Raw genomic sequence first — 26,694 nt, 5'->3', positions numbered from 1 at the left:
CGTAAACCGGATCGGGGTATAGGGTGCTTACCTGTTACACTCCCCCTAAAGCCACAGGTCCGCAGTTTGGGCGTCCTCCTGGATTCTTCGCTTACACTTGAGGCTCAGGTGTCGGCGGTATCCGGGAGGGCCTTTGCGCAACTGAGACTTGTGCGCCAACTGCGACCATACCTCGTGAAGGCTGATCTGGCCGGGGTGGTCCACGCCTTGGTCACCTCTAGAATGGATTACTGCAATGCGCTCTACGTGGGGCTGCCCTTGAAGACGGCTCGGAAACTTCAATTGGTCCAGCGGGCAGCAGCCAGGATGCTAACCGGGGCTCATTATCAAGAGAGGTCTACCCCTCTGTTTAAGGAGCTCCACTGGCTGCCATTTATTTTCCGAGCCCAATTCAAGGTGCAGGTGCTCACCTACAAAGCCCTAAACGGTTTGGGACCACCCTACCTGCGTGACCGCATCACCATCTACGAACCCACACGCTCGCTCCGGTCATCTGGAGAGGCCCTGCTCGTGATCCCACCCACGTCGCAAGCGCGCTTGGTGGGGACACGGGACAGGGCCTTTTCTGTGGCGGCCCCCCGACTTTGGAACGCCCTCCCAAAAGATCTCAGACAGGCCCCTACTCTAGCCGTTTTCAGAAGGAATTTAAAAACTTGGCTGTTCCGTTGTGCCTTCCCAGACTAGGAATCCCCACCCCAAGTCCTAGTAGCACCTTAGCATAACAAATTGTCGCTGCACACCGCACTTTTAATTCTACGTGCCTCCTGCCATTTCAGCACTTTTAACCCTTGTACCCCAGTGCGCCGGCCGAACCAGTTTTTAATAATGTCTTGATGTACTACCATTGTCGTTATTGCTTAATGTTTGATTTGCTTAGCTATTGTGGTGTTATGTTATTTTGCTTACTGTTTGATTTGCATCGCTATTGTGATGTTATGTTCTCTATTGTATTGTGTTTGAGGCTTCGGCCAGTGTAAGCCGCATCGAGTCCTTCGGGAGATGCTAGCGGGGTACAAATAAAGATAATAATAATAATAATAATAATAATAATAATAATAATAATAATATCTTTCAACATTTCATACATGAAAGCCATGACACATGTGGCCAAGTTGCATCACAGAATGGTGAAATTGGCAAAGGATAATTAAGAAGAAGATAGTGTATGCCAGAATGGAAACTGTAGGCAGGAAATCAGAAGATTAAGGACTTGTTTACACAAATGAATACACCTAGACTCACCCCCCAAATCCAGCATTGGCTGTCTACACAATGCATAGGGATTTCCAGTACTTAGTTTTCTGCCCTTAATCCAACTTTGTTCAACTGAAGTTTGCAGGAAATTCTGAGCTACCCTGAGGCTTCACAGCCACATGGACAGCAGAATCATCTTTCAGCTTTATCCGCTATCCAGATGGACACTATCACCATGACCTTTTCCTGCGAGTATTTAGCCATTGCCTATCACATCTGATGATATCAGAATGGGATGCGCACACAGTTAGCAAGGAGAAGGGGGTCCTGCATTTGTAAAGGCCGTTATGAAGGGACAATACAAGATTCTCAAATGTCAAGAGATATCATTGAATACCAAAGTCAGGATTGTCCATGCCATCATATTTCTGAATGAGTACTATGAATAGATGTGAAAGTTAAAGAGGAAAGAAAACTGATAGGGATCAAGACATTTTAAATGTGATACTGGAAGAGAGTTCTGTGCAATGTGGACTTCTAAAAATAACAGAGTCTTGGAGCATAACCAAATCTCCCTAGAGTTCTTACCTGAGATTGCCATACTTTGGACATATCATGGGAAGACATGAGAGGAAGAAAATAAAACCATGCTTAGTAAGGTAGATGGCAGCAGGGAAAGAGAAAGACCATATTATAATTGAATAGTCAAGGAAGCCATAGCCCTCAAAATGTAAGATCTTACCAAGGCTGTTGATAACAGGGATGCATAGAGGTCTCTCATTCAACTTACGGGTTGCCATAAGTTGAAGTCAACTTGACAGCAGCTATGTGTTCCATATGAGTAGGACATCAAAGATGATTCAGAAGTACATGTACTACAGATAAAACCTCAAGATTGCCAACTAGCAGACCGCAGGATTGCTGACTGGAAGACTTAGGGCTGCTGGAGTGGCCATCCCCTGTACCCCAGAGTATTACTGTGTTTTTGGAGGACATGGAACATGCTATAGCACCCCAACAATTGAGGTACAATTGGCACCAACTTTTCATCTAACACCAAGGCAAAATATGTCTTTCTGTTTAAGACTTTAGGGACTAATTTACTTTTAAATCTGCATGATCTTGGTTTTAAATTGCCATTCTCTTTAAAGATTTCAGCAGAGATCCCATCAGGTCTGCTGGATTTGTTATTTTTTAATTGGCTGATAGCTTTTGCTGACTTTCTCCAAACTAGGCAGTGCTGCAAACTCATTCCTGATTTGTTGTGGGATTTGTGAGATAACCTCTTTGGCCACTCTGTGAAGACTGTGTGTTGATCGGTTGTGCACTGATCCCCACACATAAATCAAATTCATGCACAGACGTCTTCCAAGAAAAATGAAATAAAAATTGCTATAAACTTTTAAGCTGACTTTACTTTTTTATTTGTTTAATTTTTGTACTATTTAAACTACGGTATTGCATTACTCTAGAATTGTTTTAACCAGTTTGTACAGTTTTATTTAATGCACTTCCCTAAGATCCCATGAGGGAGGGGAGGATAAAAATATTTTAATGCATAAGTAAATGAATGAATAATTGGCAAAGGAATGCAAACTCTGCTTTTGAATCAAAGCAAGGCAGATGTTGGGAGGGGACCCTATTTCTGTGGTAAAGCACATCCGTTCCATGTAGAAGTTCCAGGTTCATTCACAAATGTCTTCAGTTAAGAAAAAGATCAAGTCGCAAATGATGGGGAAGACTATGTGCCTAAGACCTTGTAAAGGTAAAGGTTTCCCCTTGACATTAAGTCTAGTTGTGTCCGACTCTGGGGGTGGTGCTTATCTCAATTTCTAAGCCAAAGAGCCAGCATTGTCCATAGACACCTCATAGCCAGGATGTAAAGTGGGTCATCTGGTCTTTGTGTGCCAAGTTTGTTCCTGATCTGTCATTGGTGTGGGTCACAATGGTCTCAGGAAGTGTGTGAAGGTACTGCAAGTCCCATCATCTGTGGTCCATCCTCCCCCAATACACACCAGAACATAAAGTGGCTCATGGGGGGGGGGGGTCTGTGGTGTCAAGTTTGGTCCTGATCTGTCATTGGTGGGCACTGCAGTGGTCTGTGGGAGGTGAAATGATTGAAAGTACTGCAAGTCCCATCATCCATGGCCCATCCTCCCCCAAACTGTACCAGGACATAAAGTGGGTCATGGGAGTTATGTGTGTCAAGTTTGGTCCAGGTCTCGTTCGTGGGGGTCACAGTGGCCTGTGGAAGTAGCAGCCAATCAGAATGCTGCCACATACACAGATACATACCCACATACATACATACATACATACATACATTTTATATATATATAGATATAGATACAGATATATATATAGAGAGAGGGGGGGATATATATAGAGAGAGATAAATATATATAGAACTAGCCACCCCCTGCCACACGTTGCTGTGGCCCAGTCTGTGTATATATGTTTGTGAGTATATGTATGTGTATATATTTGGGTATATGTGTATATACATATATAGAAATTAGCACCAACGTCCAGAGTCAGACACGACTGGACTTAATGTCAGGGGGAAACCTATCATGTCCAAATTTGGTGTCAATTCGTCCAGTGGTTTTTGAGATATGTTAATCCCACAAACGAACATTACATTTTTATTTATATAGATTTATTTTAGTTTGCCGTGGATTGCACCAAATACTGCATTGTAGCTGAACAAAGGAGTAGAAAAGCTAAATTATACATAAATAAAGGAGCTAAGCTTTAAAAGGGTTGGGAGGATTCAAGTTTCTTTAAATTATATTTTGACCTTCCTGTGGACGATACAATCTACTGTAATTCATTCGTAAAGCTGCTATCCAGATGTACGAATGTAAGCAAATACAATTGCTTTCCTGAAATCACAATGGCTACTTGTTCCAGTTAGCCCTGAAGGGGCATCCAAAGGGCTTTCTTGGACTTCAGAGTTCATCTTTACAGTCATCTTGCTGATTTCCTATCCACCTATTTCCGCCTTTAGTCGTTTTTAAAACTCCGATCCCTGGCTGGGCAGACAATAGCTTTAAAACTGAGTTCAAAGTGGTCAAGGAAAAACATCACTTCCAACAACGTACATATGTTATTCAAAGAGCGACAAAGTGTTTATCAGAGAGGAAAGTGGCATTAATAGACACACCATGAACAATAATTCCCACTTCTGAATTCTGCTTCCAAGAAGTATTTAAATTGCCATATTTCCACCTTCAGATCTTTCACTGCCTAGTTTCCCAGGCTGAGTTCAAACTGCTTTTTCTGCTTTATCACAGCCAACTTTGATCTTTCTTTATGATCTATTAAGAAAGAGAAAATGGTAATTCTTAACCATCTTACCCAGTGCTATAATTGCACTGTTTTAAATTGTTTGAATTGATTAGGTAAGGTAAAGGTAGTCCCCTGACATTAAGTCCAGTCATGTCTGACTCTGGGGTGTGGTGCTCATCTCCATTTCTAAGCCGAAGAGCCAGCGTTGTCCGTAGACACCTCCAAGGTCATGTGGCCTGCATGACTGCATGGAGCGCCGTTACCTTCCCGCCGGAGCGGTACCTATTGATCTACTCACATTTGCATGTTTTCGAACTGCTAGGTTAGCAGAAGCTAGGGCTGACAGCGGAAGCTCACGCCGCTCCCCGGAATCGAACCTGCGACCTTTCGATCAACAAGCTCAGCAGCTCAGTGCTTTAACCCACTGCGCCACCGGGGGCTCCATTTAAATTGATTAGTTTTGATTAATCTTTATTAAATGATGATTAGTTATTATTTTAAACTGATTTTATCCTAAATCAAACAGAGATCTTCAGATATAGGGTAGAATATCAATAAATAAAAGGCTCCCCAATGGCACAGCGGGCTAAACCACTGAGCTGCTGAACTTGCTGACCGAAAGGTTGGCGGTTCGAATCCGGAGGCTCCTTCTTTGGAGGCTTTTAAGCAGAGGCTGGATGGCCATCTGTCAGGAGTGCTTTGAATGTGATTTTCTTGCTTCTTGGCAGAATGGGATTGGACTCAATGGCCCACGAGGTCTCGTTCGACTCTGTGATTCTATGAAAGCCAAGACAGAGTGGGAACTGAGGATGTTCTGATTCACTGTCATCATAGGCAATCACTCGTGGCTGAGTATGACTGTCTTCCAAAAGCAGATGTATAATTTATTTGTTTGTTTGTTTACAGTATTTGTAAACAAACTTTTCTCACCCCGAGGGGGACTCAAAGCAGTTTACACATAAGTAACGGCAAAATTCAATGCCCGTACAAACAATTACAATTATACTCTACAATTAGACATAAATCAAGTTAAAAACAGTACATCCACAAGCAATAAAACAATCATTAAAACAATAAAACAGTCTCGTCTGTCGAATCGCCGTTCCAGTCATTGTCTTTCTGAAATGCTGCATACATTTACTTCTACTGCTCGAAGGCCTGGTCCCAAAACCATGATTTTAATTTTTTTTTTCTAAAAGCCAGGAGGGAGGGAGCAGATCTTACCTCATTTGGAAATGTGTTCCATAGGCGGGGGGCCACAGCCGAGAAGGCCCTGTCTCTCATCCTTGCCAGACGCATCTGTGCTGTTGACGGGAGTGAGTGCAGGGCCTCCCCGGATGATCTTAGATTACGAAGTGGGACGTAAGGGTGGATGCATTTGGACAAGTAAGCTGGGCCAGAACCATATATAACATATATGTACTGTATTCTAACCAGTGAGGAATAATGTACACAATATTTGAAAGCTGCTACTTATGGTATGACCCCTCCCCCAGTAGTGCAGCAGGTTAAACCATTGAGCTGCTGTACTTGGTGACTGAAAGGTTGGTGGTTCAAATCTAGGGAGTGGGGTGAGCTCCTGCTGTTAGCCCCAGCTTCAGCCAACCTAGCAGTTCGAAAACATGCAAATGTGAGTAGATCAATAGGTACCACATCTGCAGGAAGATAATGGTGCTCCACGCAGTCATGCTGGCCACATGACCTGGGAGGTGTCTATAGACAATGCCAGCTCTTCAGCTTAGAAATGGAGATGAGCACCAACCTCCAGAGTTGGACTCGACTAGACTTGATATCAAGGAGAAACCTTTACCTTTACCATTAAAAATAAATTAAAAATAAATAATTGTTGGGCAAAGGTGTTATACTTTGGGCCAACCAAGTTTTGCTAAAGTATAAAGCATTAAACATAATGAAGCTGGGTTCACTTGTATTACTTTTACACATTTTTGCAAAAAACAGGTTTGTATAATTTCAAAAACTTGCCAAAGCTATTGACATGTGAATAAGATAAAAGCATTCCTGATTTCCACATTGTTCTGAGTACTTTTGGTAGTCCCGGATGGAGCAAACACATTGAACACATTACACAAATGTCGATTCAGCATTTAACAATTGCTTTAAGGAATGCATTCCGGTTGGAATAACCACCTAGGTCCTAGAACTCTGGATGAGACCGCCATTAGTATGAGGCCCCTCTGACTAGACCAGTATTTATTTTTATTTGCAAGCATTCCCAATGGCACAATGAATAAACTTTTTAGTACTTATACCAAAGTCCCACTTTCAAGAACTCTGGTGCCCTGTCAGTGTTTCCCATGCTCCCTGGTAGAGCAGTCCAGCCATTTATTTTTTAGTGTGTCAACAACTGGTATCATATTTGTGAAATATTATTATTATCATATTTGCATGGTTTCCTGTAATGTCACTGTGAACCCAGTATCTCATGGTCAGAGACGGCCCTAGGTAATTTTCAGTGGTAAGCAAACAGTATTTTGGTGCCCCTCCCCCCCCCCCCCCCCAACCAATCACTGATATATATTTTCTGTTCGTCGTGGGAGTTCTGTGTGCCATATTTGGTTCAATTCCATCATTGGTGGAGTTCAGAATGCTCTTTGATTGTAGGTGAACTATACATCCCAGTAACTACAACTTGCATATGTCAAGGTCTATTTTCCCCCAAGAGTGCCCCAAGAGCGCCCCTGGGCAAAATCAACTATACTGCAAATGCTTACTTTGTGTAATGGGTTGAACTGCCCCTGCTCATGGTCCACAGATGTGCCCCATGGAATGCTATTTTGAGTTGCATGGCTCATCTAAACTGCTGAGAATGATGATACTTCATATCTTTTTTCTTGTGGGTTTTTTTGTACAATTGAACCACTTAACCAACAGATTCTATATCCATAGATTCAAGTATCTATGGCTCAAAGGTACACCCCCCCCTCCCCCTCAAAGAAATTAATTCCTTAATTTTGCCATTTTACGTAGGGGACACCATCTTACTGCCCCATTGTATATAATGGAACATGTGCATCCCTGGATTTTGGTAACCACAGGAACTCCTGGAATCAAACCCCAGGTGATACAATGGGCCCGCTGTATTTGTTTTATTAAGTGCCAAGAAGACATCAGGTACCACCTGATTTTGGAAGCTAAGCAAGGCCAGGCCTAATTATCCCTTGAATTGGAGGCTATATTTCAGAGGGAGGCCATGGCAAACCAACTTTAAGCATCCATTGCCTAAGAAAGTCTATGAATTCACAAGAGACACCTTTAAGTTGTCAGATTACTTGAAAGCACATTCTGTCAGTATGTGCCTTCAAGTTCCGTGTTAATTTATGGTGGTCCCACTTTCATAGGTTTTTTTTTAAGGCAAGGAATACTCAGAAGTGGTTTTGCTAGATCCATCCTTTGAAATATAACCTACAACACCTGGTATTCATTATTGAGCTCCCATTCAAGTACTAACCAATGCTGACCCTATATAGTTTCTAAGATCAGAAAAGATCTACCACAAAGGTTGACATCAGTACAAGTTCTGGGGGAAAGGTCACCTATAAAGGGTTAGAACAAGAATGATAGAAATATGATTCTGTGATGCTGAAAATATTGAAGGTGCTTCCAAAACATCTTCCAGTGTCATACTAGTCTTACCTTCATCAGTTTTTGGAGAGTTCCATATTAACTACATTGATTTTGTCTTCATTTGCAGGCTATTGTGGTGACCGATGGAGAGAGAATTCTTGGCCTGGGGGATCTAGGAAGCTACGGCATGGGAATACCGGTGGGAAAACTTGCTCTCTATACTGCTTGTGGTGGTGTTCATCCCCAGCAGTGCCTTCCTGTCCTTCTTGACGTTGGCACAGACAACGAGGTGAGATTATGCCCTTACCACACTTCATCAAATCTGATGGGATCCTGTATTTCTTTGGAAATACTCTATACAGTCATGCTCCCAATCACACCTTGCTTGCTTACTTAATTCCTGTGTACCTTCGGTTTTCTCCAAAAGACTGATGCTCAGGGTCTCTGACAATAATATAATGAAAGAAAAGGCAAGTGATAAAAATATAAAGAAAGAACAGCATCAATCTGGTTCAACATTTCTTCTAGAGCAAGCCCAGATTAACTGTGGAAATCTGCCCAAATAGACTTCTTAAAAAACTCTTGCCTAATACTGGAAGGACAACAAGGAGTGTGCCATCCAGATTAGATTACTGTAACACACTCTACATGGGGCTGCCCCAGAAGAGTGTTTGGAAACTTTAACTGGTTCAAAGGTCAGCTGCTAGACTGCTTACGGCGGAGCAGGACATAGAGAAAGAACTACTCCGCTCCTGAAGCAGCTACAGTAATTTCCAGTCTGTATCCAGGTGCAATTCAAGGTACTGGCTTAAGCGTATAAAGCCCTAAACGATTTGGGCCCATCCTACTTGAGGAAACGCATCTCCTCCTACCAACCCACTCGAGCACTGAGATCATTTTTCTTCGTCCCACCACTGTCGCAAGCACAGTTGCTGTTAACGAGAGAGAGGGCCTTTTCAGTGGTGGCTCCACAGCTCTGAAACTCCCTTTCTATAGAGGCACGATCACTCCCCTCCTTACTGGCTTTTCAATCTCTAATTAAAACCTTTCGGTGGAGCCAGGCCTTCCCAGATGAATGATAATAGGCATTGCCAGATAGGTGCTGGTAATAGTGCTGAATGATTATTGGTCCTTATTGCAGCATGACCTTACGAAAATGGAGTGTCTTAGGAGTTTATATCATCTTATCTGTATAAAGAACTTCAGTGGTCGGTGATTAGGAGAAAAAAATGTAATGGTATGTGTTGTAAGTTATTAATTTGTCATATGCAGGGTGTTCAAATTGGGTTATTTTTTTAATTGGCTTGTAATGTTTTAGTTCATTATGTATTTTATACATTATGTATATGCATTTGCATTTTTAAACTTTGTACACCACTTTGAATCCTACCCATGGGAGAAAAGTGAGATAGGAAATGAATTAATGATGATAGTAGTAGTAGTAGTAGTAGTAGTCGTAGTAGTAATAATAATACCTTACTTGGATCTTTGCACATCATTTGAAAATACATCACACAATCCTAAACACTTGAGAAGTGTTTGACTTGTGATATTGTGATACGAAATCCAGCATATATATCTCATTTGCTGTGTCATACTGTGCTTTTGTGTCAGTAAAATAATAACTTAACCTCTCCTAACACATAGTTCCATAGCCTGGGATTGGCTGCCAAGAAAGCTTGGTGTCCCCCAGATGTATACAATTCCCATGATTGTTCAGATGATCTATGCAAGGAAAAATGTACAGGGTCAGTGGCTGATGACTGGCAGGGTACTCATGCTGACTGATTAGTTTAGTGTAAGTGTCACATAGAAATCCTAGCTTATCTTGTCTTCACATGCAAGAGTGGACATTTTTCAAAATATTTCTCATCACCAGATGAGACAGTGAAAGGTTTGTGTCTCCCCCCCCCCCCCCTCCAAAAGAGACTACTGGCATCTGTAAGATCATTTATCGTACAAACTGCTAAAAACAATTTAAAGCAAATGGCAATTACTCATGTTTTGTTGCATGGACATTTGAAGCACAGATACATTGGATGGATTGTCTGTGTATTTTTCATTCATTGGGAAGTCATCTCCTCTCAGCCTTAGAGGAGGGCAGTTGCTCTGAACAAATCTTGCTGAGAAAAACCCATAAACCAGAAAGAACTTGAAGGCACACAATGAGAACAAACAAGGAGGAAATTTGTGCAAAAAGCTAGGCTGTATCAGTAGGAGAATGGTTCCTAGATCAAGGGAAGACATAATATCACTCTTTGGTCAGACTTCAACTGGAATACTGTGTCCAGTCCTGGGCACTGCAATCCAAGAAGGATATTGACAAGCTGGAACGTGTTCAATGGAGGGCAACCAAAATGGCCAAAGGTCTGGAAACCACACCCTATAAGGAGAGTTTAGGGAGGTGGGTATGTTTAACCTGGAGAAAAGAATCATAGAATCATAGAGTTGGAAGAGACAACATGGACCATCCAGTCCAACCCCCTGCCAAGAAGCAGGAATATTGCATTCAAATCACCCCTGACAGATGGCCATCCAGCTTCTGTTTAAAAGCCTCCAAAGGAGGAGCCTCCACCACACTCTGGGGCAGAGAGTTCCACTGCTGAACAGCTCTCACGCTCAGGAAGTTCTTCCTCATGTTCAGATGGAATCTCCTTTCTTGTAGTTTGAAGCCATTGTTCCGTGTCCTAGTCTCCCTCCTCCCTGCGACTTCCTCTCACATATTTATACATGGCTATCATGTTTCCTCTCAGCCTTCTCTTCTTCAGGCTAAACATGCCCAGCTCTTTAAGCCGCTCTTCATAGGGCTTGTTCTCCAGACCCTTGATTATTTTAGTCGCCCTCCTCTGGACACATTCCTTTTTAAGGGAAGTACCATGATAACCATGTTTAGATATTTGAAAAGATGTCATGTTGAAGATGGAACAAGCTTACTTTTGCTGCTGCAAAAACTAGGACATTGGGCAGTGGATCAAACTACAGAAACAGAGATTACACCTAAATGTTAGGGAGAACTTCCTAATGGTAAAAGCTTTTCAACAATGGACTATGTGGTGGAGTCTCCTTCTCTAGAGGCTTTTTAAGCAGAGGCTGGATGACAATTTGTCAGGAGTGCTTTGGTTGTGTCCTTGCATGGTAGAATAAGGTCGAAGTGGATGGCCTTTGAGGTCTCCTCCAACTCTGTGGTCTTAACTTGAAGAGGGGAGAGTGTTCAGTTCATTCTTATCTAGGAGTGTTGGCCCTCAAGTGTTTCTGGAGAAGCTGTCCACAGGCTTCTCCAGAAATTCTCTGAAAAGTCAGAGAATACCCAACTTCTTCTACGGTGGGGAAAAACTGGATTAACTGTCTTTACCCGATGTTATGGACTGGAAGTCCCTGGATTTCGATGCAGGGTATTGGGCCAATGTGGCCAAGTCCTCTGAAGAAGGGGACACCCGAGACTCTTGTAATTCACCAGAAATTCTTGTCAGTTTACACAAGCCTTTGGTGTCTAAATTGCTTCAAGTCGGTACTATGAAACAGATGTGTGTTGGATGCCCTCCCTTCCACTGAAATAGGTTTTCTGCCAGCCAGAGTTGAAGGAGTCAGTTACATCTTTCAGCACAATAAGGCAAGCCAAAAGGAACTATCCCAGGCAGATACGGACACTTTATTTTCCCTGGGATCATCGCAATGAAACCAGCACATCTTCATGCCTGTTTGGAGGTGTTTCAGCAAATGGAGAATTCCCCTGTGGATGGTTCGCCCCTAATTAATTTCAGTGTTTTGTCAGCTCGCACACTCATAATGCTGGGTAATCATAATGCAAGGGAGTTGCATCTGTTTGCAGTTTTCGGCCTTATGGTTCCAAAGGGAGGGAGTCCAACTGCTCTCGCTCATGCCAGGAGGGACATCTGCTAAGATTTGTTTTGCTTTGTTTTGCTTTTAGCCAGTAAATATCTTATGGCTTTTTGATGTGGTCAGGTTTACTCAATGAGAAGCTTTTTTCAAGCAAAATAAAACAAGGACTTCCAAACTTCTTATTATTATAATTATTATTATGAATTTTCCAGAAGCTTATTATCTAAAGTAGGGGATAAACGAGTGCAAAACAAAGCTTGAGTTAAGCCTAGCTAAATATATGTGATCAAGGCTGAAACATTTAATTTCAGTCGGGAGAGAAGAGGTTGACTGCCCACAAAAGATTACTACTACCACAGTTTTCTGTGGGTAAGCAGATGGTGACTACTGGATGGCATATGTTCTGTATCAGAAACCAGAGCTGATGTGGTCTATCCAATGCAATTTTCTGAATCAGCACCCCAAATAACCAAACCAAGAGTTGACCAAAAACTGATTTGTATCCCTTTTGGTACTAATGTTGGAGAGTGGTCTCTGGTCAAAGTGGTCCATGGTCAAAAAAAGGTTGGGAACCACTGCTAGAGGTACCAGGTCCTGTCAGATCTTTGAACCTAAGCAGAGACAACTGTGATTTGCATTTCTATGGGAGACTTCAGGTAAAAACCAGGTGCTGTAGACTATATTTCAGAGGAAGTGATTGGCAAAACCACCTCTTGATTATTCCTTGCCTAAGAAACCCCTATGAAATTCATGGGGTCACTATTTGTTGACAAGCAGCTTGAAGACACATAGACAGATACAATCAGATACACAAAGATAGGATGGGTGAGGCCAGTCTGGACAACAGTGCATCTTAATAATGGAGACAGGTCTGCTTCCTCACAGTTTTTCCTGCGGACAAAATATTACAATAAACGGTTGCCTTTTCCATCAGGCACAGCATTATGGCACAATGGAGAGGAACCTGAGTCACAGCCTAGGGAATCCCCTTTTCTGTGTCCTGGTGAAGGAACACAGCTGTGCCTGTAGCCTTGGAAAATAGGAAACAAAAATATGGCGAGACAGTTGGCATGCCAACTGCATAGCATTGGGAAACAATGGATCACTTGACGGGATGTCCTCACATCCCTTTTCTTTGATACAGGCTCATTTAGCCACCGATTCCCCACAGGGTGAAAACAAAATCCCTTTCCATTTAGTCACACGGGCTGGTGAATCATCCTTTTAATCAACACACCTGCTTGTATTTCCTTCGCTTGACCCACCTCCTGTTTCTCACCAAGCTAAGCCAGACGTTCTGGAAGTAGACTTTCCTGTGAGTCATGGGTTCAAGTAGACCTTCCAATTTGGAACTGGCATGGAGGCCAGGATGGGAAATGCACCGACAATATAATGTATTTGTGTGTGCGTGTGATTTGAAACTTTGGAAGAGGGCCTGAATTCCCTTTGATGTACTTGCCCAGGTTTTGAAATGTTTGAAGGAAGCCTTCAGTCCTAATGATCTTGGAGGCCTGTTTGGTGAGGGTGTACACAATTGCCTTCTCAGTTATTGCTCCCAAGATGTGCTTTTCCATAGAATTGTAGAATTGGAAGAAACCACAGAGGCCATCTAGTTCAACCCCATTCACACAACGAAGCATTCCTAAAAGAAGGTCATCCAGCTGAGACCACCCTATCTGGCGCAGCTCAGGACTTTATGGCCACCATGACGACCATAGGACTGTCACAGATAATATCTGGTCCCACTCATCAAGCTGGACATACTCTTGACCTTGTTTTCGTGGCGGACAATGAAATGATTAGAGTGGAAGATAAAAACATCCTTCCGGTGTCATGGTCTGATCATTATCTGATCACTTTTAGACTTGCTGCGACTCTTAACCTCCGCAGGGGTGGAGGACAGATTAAAATGGTCCGCCCTAGGAGACTGATGGATCCGGACGGATTCCTGAGGAATCTTGGGGTTCTTCCTGCCTTGGAGTCTGGCGATTCTATCGACGCCTTGGTAACTCTCTATAATGGAGAGATGTCCAGGGCGATAGATACGATCGCACCCGAACGCCCCATCTCGTTGCGTCGTGACAGGCCATCTCCCTGGTTCACCGGGGAGCTGGCTGTGATGAAGCATACGAGAAGGGGGCTAGAGCGCAAATGGAGGAAATCTCGGGACGTCTCTGATCGAGCACGGGCTAAAGCCTCTCTTAAGGCATACTCCGTGGCTATACGGGTGGCCAGGAAATCATTCACGACCACCCGTATAGCGTCTGCAGCAAACAGATCATCGGAGCTGTTTCAGGTCGTGGGGGAACTCCTCCACCCACCTGTGGTGGAGGAGGTCACTGATGACCCAGCAGCTCGGTGTCGCGATTTCGCACACCATTTTGCAGGTAAAGTCGCTCAGATACGCCTTGAGCTCGACTCCAATTCCATCGCAGTGCCAGAGGAGGTGACGGAGGCACCTGCTTGTCCATCTTTGTGGGATTCTTTTAGGCTTGTTCTTCCTGAAACCGTAGAGGAGGTTCTTGGGGCTGTGAGGGTGACCACCTCACCTCTAGACCCATGCCCATCTTGGCTCATTAAATCAGCCAGGGAGGGGTTGGTTGATTGGTTTGTGTTGATTGTCAATGCATCGTTGGAGCAAGGGATTTTTCCATCTAATCTGAAACAGGCTGTGGTTCGTCCACTCCTCAAAAAAGCTTCCCTTGACTCCACGGTGCTGAGTAATTACAGGCCAATCTCCAACCTCCCTTTTCTGGGTAAGGTGCTGGAGCGGGTGGTCGCCTCCCAGCTCCAGAGCTTTTTAGACGATACCAACTACCTAGATCAGTCACAGTCTGGTTTCAGGCCTGGCCATGGCACCGAGACAGCCTTGGTCGCCTTGGTGGATGACCTCCGCAGAGAGCTGGACAGGGGGAGTGTGACTCTGCTGGTTCTCTTGGACATCTCAGCGGCTTTCGATACCATTGATCATGGTATCCTTCTGGGTCGTCTCTCTGGGATGGGCCTTGGGGGCGCGGTTTTGTCATGGCTCCGGTCCTTCCTGGAGGGACGAACCCAGATGGTGAAGCTGGGAGACGCCTGCTCTGACCCCTGGCCTTTGACCTGTGGGGTCCCGCAAGGCTCTATTTTGTTGCCCATGCTTTTCAACATCTACATGAAACCGCTGGGAGAGGTCATCCGGAGCTTTGGAGTTGGGTGCCATCTCTACGCGGATGACACACAACTCTACTACTCCTTTCCACCTAATTCCAAGGAGGCTTCTCGGGTGCTGGACGAGTGCCTGGCCGCTGTGTCGATCTGGATGAGGAAGAACAAGCTGAAGATCAATCCCGACAAGACAGAGGTCCTCCTGGTCGATCGTAAACCGGATCGGGGTATAGGGTGGCAACCTGTGTTGGACGGGGTTACACTCCCCCTGAAGCCACAGGTCTGCAGTTTGGGTGTCCTCTTGGATTCTTCGCTCACACTTGAGGCTCAGGTGTCGGCGGTATCTGGGAGGGCCTTTGCACAATTGAGACTTGTGCGCCAGCTGCGACCGTACCTCGTGAAGGCAGATCTGGCCGGGGTGGTCCACGCCTTGGTCACCTCTAGAATGGATTACTGCAATGCGCTCTACGTGGGGCTGCCCTCGAAGACGGTTCGGAAACTTCAATTGGTTCAGCGGGCAGCAGCCAGGATGCTAACTGGGGCTCATTATCAAGAGAGGTCTACCCCTCTGTTTAAGGAGCTCCACTGGCTGCCATTTATTTTCCGAGCCCAATTCAAGGTGCAGGTGCTCACCTACAAAGCCCTGAACGGTTTGGGACCACCCTAACTGCGTGACCGCATCTCCATCTACGAACCCACATGCTCGCTCCGGTCATCTGGGGAGGCCCTGCTCGTGATCCCACCCACGTCGCAAGCACGCTTGGTGGGGACACGGGACAGGGCCTTCTCTGTGGCGGCCCCCCGACTTTGGAATGCCCTTCCAAAAGATCTTCGACAGGCCCCTACTTTAGCAGTTTTCAGAAGGAACCTAAAAACCTGGCTGTTCCGATGTGCCTTCTCAGATTAGGAATCCCCCATCCCAAGTCCTAGAAGCACTTTAGCACAACCGATGTTACTGCACACCGCACCCTTAATCCTACGTTCCTCCTGCCATTTCAGCACTTTAACCCCTGTACCCCATTGCGCCGGCCGAACCAGTTTTAATAATGTCTTGATGTAGTTATTGTTGTTATTTTGCTTAATTGTTTGATTTGCTTTGTTTATTATTGTGTTATGTTCTATTGTATTGTGTTTTGAGGCTTCGGCCTGTGTAAGCCGCATCGAGTCCTGCGGGAGATGCTAGCGGGGTACAAATAAAGTTAATAATAATAATAATCTGCTGAAAACCTCCAGAAGAGGAGACTCTATCACACTCCAAGGCAGTATATCCCACTGTCAAACATCACTTACCACTAGTCTTGCGCATTTGTATAGAATCGCTATCCGTTTTGGTTTGTTACATTTGTATGGCCCTTTTTTCATCTTTGAACACTGCTTCCAAAAATGGGGACCTCTCCAAATGAGCTGTTTTGTTCTTTCATCCGAATGGACAAAAAACCTTGGACCACTGAGCTTAAAGGCAGGGCTTAAGTTCCCGCTGATTCTGAGAGGTTTCCCATTGGATATGCAGAGGACATCAGAGCTTAAAGTCAGGGCTTAAGATCCCACTGATTTTGAGAGGTTTTCCTCTGGATATGCAGAGGACACCTGTAGCCTGACAATGGCACTGTTTTCTTGGGCTCTGATTGGCCCAAATACCTCCTCCTCCTCCTTTGATGCATGCTGAAGAACTCCATGGGTCACGCGAGGAAAGCCACGCGACCCAAAACCAGACAAAGAAATAGAAACTGTGCAACTTTCTCTTTCGTTTCACCTCTTGTTTCATCCAAAAATGGGTCTTTCGTTTCATGCCTTCCAAATGGACAGTACAAAATGAGTACCTGAATGAAACAAATACTGCGCACTAGTGTACTTACCACTAGGATATTTTTCATAATGTTTAGGTGAAATCTTTTTTTTCCTGAAGTTTGAATCCATTACTCAATATTCTAGTCTCTAGAACAGCTGAAAACAAACCTGATACATCTTCAATGTGACATTCTTTCCAATATTTAGACATGATTATCATATCACCTTTTAACTTTCCCTTCTCTAAGCTGGCCCTATGCTAAGCCCTTTTCATATGGTTGCCTTCCAGATCTTTTACCTTTTTGTTCACACTTTTCTGGCCACTTTCCAGCTTGACAATACCCTCCAGGTACAGTACTCCAAGTCTCACCAACGCAGAACAATTACTCCCCTTGACTATATTCCTATTGAGGCAGCCTAGCTTTGTGCTAATTATGTTGTTGTTGTTTGTTCTCATGTGGCCCCTCTCAGCCTTCTTTTCTCCATGCTAAGCATAGCCAGCTCCCTAAGCCACTTCTCATAGGACTTGGTTTCCAGACGTCATCACTCGCTTTTATACCTCATCTTTTTCCAAGATGGGGACTCAAGTAGTTGTACATTTATTTATTTATTTATTTATTTACCATATTTATATACCGCCCCTCTCAGCCCAGAGGCGACTCGGAGCAGTTCACAAATTGGCAACAATTAGATGCCTCAACAATTACAACAAATAAAACAATCATAAAATTCTGTTAAAAACAATAGCATATGATATAAAAATATAAAAACCATACAAAACATTATCGTGAGTGTCTCTATGTCAAGTCATTATTCCATTGCGTTATCAAGTAGTTCCATGATTCCATATAACTATGCCGTATTTGGGAAGGCTTGCCCAAAAAGCCAGGTTTTCACTTCTTTTTTTTTGAAAAGTCGGGAGGGAGGGAGCCAATCTTATATCTCTAGGCAGGGCATTCCACAGTCGAGGGGCCACCACTGAGAAGGCCCTGTCTCTCGCCCTTGCCAGACACATCTGTGAAGAAGGCGGGATCGAGAGCAGGGCGTCCCCAAAAGATCTTAACATCCTAGATGGTTCATAAGGAGATATAGGTTCAGATTAAAGTTAAATTAAATTGAATTAAATTGATGTTTATAAGACTATGCAGAAAGTTAAAATCCAATTACATTATTTATTTGTGGGGGTTTTTTGGTCGTGTCAGGAGTGACTTGAGAAACTGCAAGTCGCTTCTGGTGTGAGAGAATTGGCCGTCTGCAAAGACGTTGCCCAGGGGACGCCCGGATGATTTGATGTTTTTATCATCCTTGTGGGAGGCTTCTCTCATGTCCCCGCATGAGGAGCTGGAGCTGATAGAGGGAGCTCATCCGCCTCTCCCCGGATTTGAACCTGCGACCTGTCGGTCTTCAGTCCTGCCAGCACAGGGGTTTAACCCACTGCGCCACCAGGGGCTCCATTATTTGGTGGCAAGTACAAACATCACTTGTGTGCTCAATGGTGGTCTGATTCAGGAAAGCATCTCTCAGACCTTGCCATAATTAGTGGGGACACAGAGGGGGAAAATGTAGAGCAAATGGTCCACTTGTTATGCTAAGATCAGGAAGGAAGGAAAAGCTCACCGACTGGGAAAGGGTCTTGGCATTTGCCTTGCTTCCTCAGGGGGCGCATTTAATTACATGGCATCCAGGTGTCCTACTGAGTTGATCTTGTTTAGGGTTAACTGCCTGAAACAGAGATAAGGATCAGACAGCCTGGTAACTACACGAAGACAAATTTCTTTCTCAGTGGGCAAGCTGACAGAGTTTGTTTTCTCCTGCTCCGTTCTAGGCCTTACTGAATGACCCGCTCTACATTGGTCTGAAGCACAAAAGGGTCCGTGGGAAACAGTATGATGACCTGGTAGACGAGTTTATGCAAGCCGTCACCAACAAGTGAGTGGAATTGTGTGTGTCTTTTCCACCCGTTTGCTTCAAAGGAGGTTAAAAAAAGGCATGTTAATATTTGTGGTTTTTTTCCAAGGCAGATTCACACATAAATAATCCACTAAGTGAGTGCTCTCATGGGTGGTCCAAGACCTTTTGTACTTGAATATCCTTGAGTCAAGGTTATTTAATCCCATAGAAATCTGATGGGACACTAGAACAATCTCCTGCTGTTATCCCGGATGATGCAGATGTAACTCACATGGACCAGCATCCTGTTAGGGATATAAGCATAAAGCACCCCTGCATTTTTTGGTCATTGCAGAAGTTGTTATTATTTTTCTTCCACATCAACAACACAAGTCCCCTCCAGATTCACCATTGCGTTGTGATTGTCAGAAATAAGCTCTCTCCATTCCTGAAATTATGTATTTATTTACTCTATTTATATCCTGTCTTTCTCTACCCTGAAGGAGACTCAAGGCAGCTTATAAAGAGGCAATTATTCAATGCCTCTATGTATACAATTCCTAAAAATTAAAATTAAATTAGACTAAAATTAAAACTTATTAAGCATTAAAAAACATTCAATTCCATACTAAAATAACGCCATCCATAGTCGTGGTCCTAATCGTTCCATAGTAATTCCATATATTCCAAATCTGTTAATTGCACTGGACTATTCTTTGAAGGCCTGATCCCACAGCCAAGTTTTTGCCTTTTTCAATGAAGGCTAGGAGGGAGGGGACTGATCTAATGTCACTGGGAGGGGGTGCCATAGCTGAGGGGCCATCACTAATAAGGCCCTGCCTTTCATTCCTACCAGTCACACCTGCAAAGGAGGTGGGGCCGAGAACAGAGCCTCCCCGGATAATAAACTCACTGCGAGTTAGTAAGAAAACAGAGCCAAATCACTATATCTCAGGTATTGTCAGAACTGCTATTTGTCATATGAATAATCATAGAATCAAAGAGTTGGAAGAGACCTCATGGGCTATCCAGTCTAACCCCCTGCCAAGAAGCAGGAGTATTGCATTCAAATCACCCCTGACAGATGGCCATCCAGCCCCTGTTTAAAAGCTTCCAAAGACGGAACCTCCACCACTCCGGGGCAGAGAGATCCACTGCTGAACGGCTTTCACAGTCAGGAAGTTCTTCCTAATGTTCAGATGGAATCTCCTCTCTTGTAGTTTGAAGCCATTGTTCCACGGCCTAGTCTCCAAGGAAGCAGAGAACAAGCTTGCTCCCTCCTCCCTGTAGCTTCCTCTCACATATTTATACATGGCTATCATGTCTCCTCTCAGCCTTCTCTTCTTCAAGCTAAACATGCCCAGCTCCTTAAGCCGCTCCTCATAGGTCTTGTTCTCCAGACCCTTGATCATTTTAGTTGCCCTCCTGTGGACACATTCCAGCTTAGAGTAGATTCACCTTGCTGAAAAACACCAAACTGCACACAGCCAGAAGTCTTTATGGTTTATTAAAAATAAAAAGTAAAAAGTTCATAAAAGCAAAGGTTAATGTTCCAAAAGATCAGGATAACATAGCAGTTGAAGCATAATCCAATAGGCATCAGCAAAGCAAAACCCAAGAGAACATGACAAAGTCCTGGAAACCATAAACACAAAGATTGCAAGATAATTCAGCCTAGCCTAGGCAAGCTCCTTAGGTAAACACGAAGTTGCTTTGACAAAAGATCTGGTCTCAAACACCCTGTTTAATACCCTTTGCAAAACATGAAGGTGTTTCTCTGTTTGCTATCCTCTCACTCCTTCGAACACGGAATTCCAACCGATCTTCCCTATCTAAAGTTCCCATTTCATCAAGGTCAATCTCTCGTTAGCGTCAGCCTGTTTTTCTCCTTGCTCATTATCAGGCTGAGAATCAGGCAAAAAGCTATCTTCCTTTTCGGAGTTAATCTGCACCTGGCTATTTTCAGTATCAACACTCTCATGCCTTTCTGTGGGAAATTGCACTTCTTCACTGTCTATAGCAGGGGCATTTTAAACCAAACTGTGAACCTGAGTACCATCATCCTTGTCAGAAACACTCTCTGATTCCAGCTGAGTCACAACAGGTGGTTCCATAGCCAAGGGACCACCACTAATAAGGCCCTTCCTCTCATTCCTACCAATCACACCTGCAAAGGAGGTCGGACCAAGAGCAGGGCCTCCACAGATAATAAACTCACTTTGAGGTAGTAAGAAAACAGAGCCAAATCACTATAACCCAGATATTGTCAGAACTGCTATTCATCATAAGAATAATATACCATAAGTAGTACACTTCAGATACTGTCATCATCTTCCTTCAATCGTGGTGCCCAGAATTGGACACAGTGTGATTCCTGGTGTGGTCTGGTAGCGTCACTTCCCTGGATATAGACACTAGACTCCTATTTATGCAGGCCAAAATCCCATTGGCCTTTTTAGCTGCCACATGACATGGGTGGCTCATGCTTAACTTGTTGTTCACGAGGACTCCAAGATCTTTTTCACACGTACTGCTGTCGAGCCAGGCATCCCCCATTGTGTATCTTTGCATTTCATTTTTTTTTTTTTTTTGCCTAAGTGGAGTATCTTGCATTTCCACATAAGAACAACTCTGAGTGATTTTGCTGCCATAACCAAGGGACCTATAACTGAGCCTAAACAGGATAAACCCACATCCCAAACAAATGAAGTTTTAGCTATACTGGACTGATACCAAGCAATTGTTTTCTACAAAGCAATTTCAAACATAATGTGAAGACACCACGTATGTGTGATAGATGCACACACATGCACACACACAGAGAGAGATGCAAATGTGTATTAATTTAATGTATTGAAGCAAAACCCAGCTTTACTTACTTACCCAGAGTCTAGTTGTCATTAAGGCGGTTTGCAAGGATTCTTGCGAAGATTTTCAAAATGGGAAATGTAATGTTGGTGGACAGGAAAGAGATTTAAAGATGTGATTAAATCCAGTCTTAAAAACTGTGGCATAGACACCAAGAACTGGTAAGTCCTGGCCCTTGAGCACTATAACTGGAGGTCAGCTGTGACCAGCAGTGCTGCAGAATTTGAAGAGGTGCGAATGGAAGGCAAAAGAAAGAAACATGCCAAGAGGGAATTACATCAAAAGAGGGAAGCACATCAAGCCAACCCTGACTGGGACCACCTTCCACCTGGAAACCGATGTCCTCACTGCGGGAGAACATGTGGAACAAGAGTAGGGCTCCACATCCACCTACGGACCCACTGCCAAGACACTACACTTGGAGGACCATCATCCTTAGGCTTTGAGAGATCTCCTAAGGGAGTGAAGTGAAGTGGTGGTCATGAAGCATGAGCAGACTCAAATTCTTCTGATTTTTTAAATATTTTTATAGATCAGGGGTTAATACAAACACAAAGAATAAATATATAGCTGTGGAAGAGTTATAAAAAGAGTATTGCACAAACAAGAACCCCTCCTAACTGCTTAGAGAATGAGACAGAAGGACATGGGAAATGTCATTGCTACAAGGCTATGCTTTTGTTGGTAACATCAAGTTTCACATCTGGTTCCCTTGAATTATGTGGTGGCCATGAGTAATTGGCCACTTGATGACAAAGTTTAGATGGTATATTATTTTTCAAGAGTTCTCAGTAAATAGAATTTGGAATAGCAATGCAAGATGAGCTGTTGGGAGAATAAATAAGCAATTCTTCCAAAGAATATATTAAAAAGCTAGAATGTATAATGAAGGATATTGTGGCTATTTAGAAGCTTGAAATATTTGTTATGGCATAAGTTTTCAAGGACAGTGTATTTTTTTCTAAATTAACAGACTGGTATAGCTATTTCTCTGGAGGTTGTTCAGAGATAAGTAATAATGAGCTTGGAACTGAATAGCTTAAGAATTGCCTCTATTCATCTAACTTTGCATCCTCTTTCACACTGTAATCCTCTGATTCAAGGAGATCCTACTCTGTAGTAGTACTGTAGTTAGATGTGAGAGCTGTTATATGGGAGGATATTTATTCAGGCAGAGATTGTCTCCCTGAAATCCCAAGCCATGAGGGAAGAGCTTTGCACTTTTGGAAATGTTGGAAGGATTGTCCTGCTAATTGAGAAATATCAGGGTAATGGGTGCAAAAGTGACACGAATGACTTTTCAATAACTTTAAAGCATAGGTTCTTTTTATTGCTATTTCCAGTGTGAGAGGGTATATCAGATTACAGAAAAACATTTAGACAAAGAATGACATACAGACATACAGATTCTATGCAACTACATTGGATTTACAATTACATTGGTAAACAAACAAACAAACAAAGGAGAATTACATTTTCACTCAACATTCATACACATGTACTCAACATTCATACACATGGTCACTCAACATTCATACACATTCACCCACATGCATCCAAAATATTACCATATCCTTAGAGAAGCACCTCTTAAAGTGGTCTTAGAGACCTCTGGTCTAAGAGGTGCTTCTCCTTAGAGAAGCACCTCTTAGACCAGACATTGCTTTCCTGCAGCCCTTCCAACTCATAGTTCCAAAACTTCCATAATTTCAAAATGCCAAAACTTCTTCCCTGAGCACAATGCCAAGGGCCAGATCTCTGTTTTCCATACAGCAGAACCTGACTCCCTACACACAATCTAAGACTCCAAAAGTGTACTTCTTCCTCTTCCCTTGAGAAAGAACCCCCAAAGTGACCAGACTGCAAATCTGCCAGTCACCATACATACATACACTATCTCTCTCCTTTCCATGGAGCAGAGCATAGCGGGTGGAACAGACTCCTCAGGTCTGCCACACTTTGAGCATTATTAGATTGAGTCTTTTATAGGAATATTCTCCTGATGTAGTCCCAAAGTTGCAAATTAATGATAGACATCTTCCATCCTGGATCCATCTTAGTTTCTTGGACAGATGTTGATCTTCTTGATTGGTGTTGACAAGCACAAAGCTTGTGTTGACTTCCTTCTTAACATAAGGGATGTTACAAACATTTCCTTAACTTGAAAGAATCATTGTCACAATCCTTATCAGAGTTCACTTTTCAGTTGTTATTAGCAACTTTTAATTACAGTCCAGCAAGCAGGTTTAGCTAGTCATTTACTGGTGTTCCCAAAATTATTAGCTCCATACACCCATTCTTCTACACATCATATTAATTTTACATTTATCAAATCTGCACATTGAATTTCTTGTGACAAAAGCTCATCAATGAAATGCTTAAAACAGGTGTTCTTTTCCTGCTTTCTTTGTGATCTTGTTCAGAGTGACTTACACACAGTTAGCCTGCATGCTTGCTGAGAAGTTAAACATAGTGCATTTTCCTTGTAAGTGTGTTTATAACTGCAATTTTTGTTCCTTATCGTACCATGTTATTATGCTAGGTGATACCATTTGAAAACTGCTTCAGCTGTACAATAGATGATTGCCAATTCTGTGTTTGATACCTGATCACATCTGTGCCTTAATGGAATGTTTTGTAAAGTTTTTCAACTGGAGTAATGCACTTATCATTTGTCCCTATCTTGTGATTATCAAAATATGTTTGTTTGTACGTATGTTTACATGCGGTTTCCAAGACAGCACCCTCATCCAGAGAGTTCTGTGACTCCTACATACCCAACATGATCAACTTTAAATACCGGTGGGTTTGAGGGGGTGTTGACCCAGGATGATGGGAATTGTACTTCACCCACCACCAGAGAGAACTGTGAATCCCACCAATGATGGATCTGGACCAAACCTAGCAGACATACCCATCATGACCAACTTTGCATACTGGCAGATTTTGAAGAGGATTGCCCCTGAATGATGGGGGTTGTTGTTCACCCACATCCAGAGAGCACTGTGAACCCAACCGACAGTGGATCTGGACCAAGCTTGAAACACATTCCCATCATGACCAACTTTACATACTGCAGGGTTTTGGAGAGAGTTGACCCTGAATGGTGGGGACTGTAGTGCACCCACATCCAGAAACAACTGTGAATCCCACCGATGATGGATCTTGACCGAAATTAGCACACATACCCATCATGACCAACTTTACATACTGGCAAGTTTTGGGGAGGATTGACCCTGAATGATGGTGGCTGTAATTCACACATCTCCATAGACAACTGTGAATCCCACTGATGATGGATCTTGACCGAAATTAGCACACATACCCATCATGACCAACTTTACATACTGGCAAGTTTTGGGGAGGATTGACCTTGAATGATGGTGGCTGCAATTCACACACCTCCAGAGACAACTGTGAATCCCACTGATGATAGATCGGGACCAAAGTTGGAACACATACCTATCGTGATCAGCTTTAACTATTGGTACAGTTTGGGGGCAATGAGGGGAGTTGCAGTTTACCCACATCCTTACACATTTTGAAATCCAAAAACAAACAATTACTTATCTTATTTATCACTACAAAAGACCTATCCCAAGCATTGTCTGGTGCCTAAGTTAATTCTGAAATCAGGTTGAGACAAAAAATAGAATCAAACCATTGCTATGGCACTATAAACATGTTAGATTCTGAATTCACTAAAGCTAACTTGTGAAAAGCCATATAGTCTGATGGTACCCTACACATACTAACAAGCTCTGCAGAAGTTATTAGTGCTTTTGTGGTTGTGATATGCTTTCAAATCACTTCTAACTAAGGTGAACCTAAATGAAGATTTTCATGGCAAGATACATTTATTTATTTATTTATTTATTTATTTATTATAAATAAATTTGGAGGGGGTTTGCCATGGCCTGTCTCTGAGGCTGTGAGAAGGTGACTTGTCCAAGGTAACCACATGGACTTCCATGGCTATGCAAGGATTTGAACCCTGTTTTCCCTGAGCCCCAGTCCAACACTTGTGCTACTACACTAGCAGTACTTAGAAATAAATATATGAGACTGAGCTTTGCCTTTCCTCATTCCACATGCTTCTTTCCTGTCAGACAACATGTATGCAGCAACCATGTCACTCCCAATACCTGGAAAATGCTTGTGAGTTTGAGGCAGCCTCCAAAGCTCGCACTCTCTTTTCCTGACGGGTGTCGAAATGAATAGAGCAGATCTCCTACCCCTCCAAGAAGCCCTGCTGCCGAGGTCTCATTAAACTGTCAGCTCTTCTCTCCAATTTCCTTTCACATCGCAGGCTGTTTTGCCAGGATGATGGCTGGTGGTGAAAAGGAGGAGCCTTCCCGCTTTAATCATCTTGTTCTGTTTGGACAGCTGGTGGGAGATCCTAATAGATTTAATAGGGATGGTGGACATTTGCTAAGGAGAAATGAATAGGAGGCACTCAGCCCTGAATAGATGCTTAATTCACACAGTGTCCCCCTCCAGCTTTCCAAAGCACGTAGAGCAGTCTTCTCCCCTTTGCTTCTACCCAGATGTGTTGAACTATTCTGAGAAGTATCTTTAGAGGACTGCCTTTACATAATAGTTGTTTTTCTTGTTGTGCTGTTGTGATGTGTCTCCAAGCAGATTATGAGTTATGGCAACCCAAAGGCCAACCTTAGGACTGAGAGTGTGTCATTCACCCATAGTCAACCATTGGATTTCCATGGCCAAGTGGGGAATCGAACCCTGGTCTTCAGTCAAATGCTGTCTTTCTCTATGTGATGAATAAATCATCATATGTAGCCTGAATCCCCATTCTAAGGAGTAGCAGAATCAAAATATTCTGATGTTTCAGACAAAAACATCCATTCAACACATAAAGAACTTGACCATTGTTGCTTCTCAGTGGTCAGCCTTAATCTTGTGTTGTGACATAATGTCATAATAATTCCATGAGTTATTCATTCATTGATTGCCATGTGTAAGATTCACAAGTGATTAAATCACAGAGAACTTTCCCTTCTCTTGGATTAGACTCATCATATTTCCAGGAGTAGTAGTGCAAGCAGGCGGATGTCTTGTTACTCTGCCTGG

The 26,694-nt window shown here is 43.2% G+C and overlaps 1 protein-coding gene across 2 annotated transcripts in view; it reads left to right on the top strand.

Moving 5' to 3' along the window:
- The window catches only part of ME3 (malic enzyme 3), a 143,039-nt gene that overhangs the window by 91,765 nt on the left and 24,580 nt on the right, over positions 1 to 26,694 (top strand). For both annotated transcript variants that reach the window (XM_060771139.2, XM_060771140.2), the window contains 2 exons: positions 8,198 to 8,359; positions 18,671 to 18,774. In XM_060771139.2, coding sequence (XP_060627122.2) covers positions 8,198 to 8,359; positions 18,671 to 18,774 — 266 coding nt within the window. The remainder of the gene's footprint in view (positions 1 to 8,197; positions 8,360 to 18,670; positions 18,775 to 26,694) is intronic.

This window comes from Anolis sagrei, chromosome 3 (assembly GCF_037176765.1).
Source record: "Anolis sagrei isolate rAnoSag1 chromosome 3, rAnoSag1.mat, whole genome shotgun sequence".
NCBI classification, from domain to species: Eukaryota; Metazoa; Chordata; class Lepidosauria; order Squamata; family Dactyloidae; genus Anolis; species Anolis sagrei.
The sequence above is the reverse complement of the archived record's forward strand: the minus strand, read 5'-3'. Positions and strand labels throughout refer to the sequence as shown.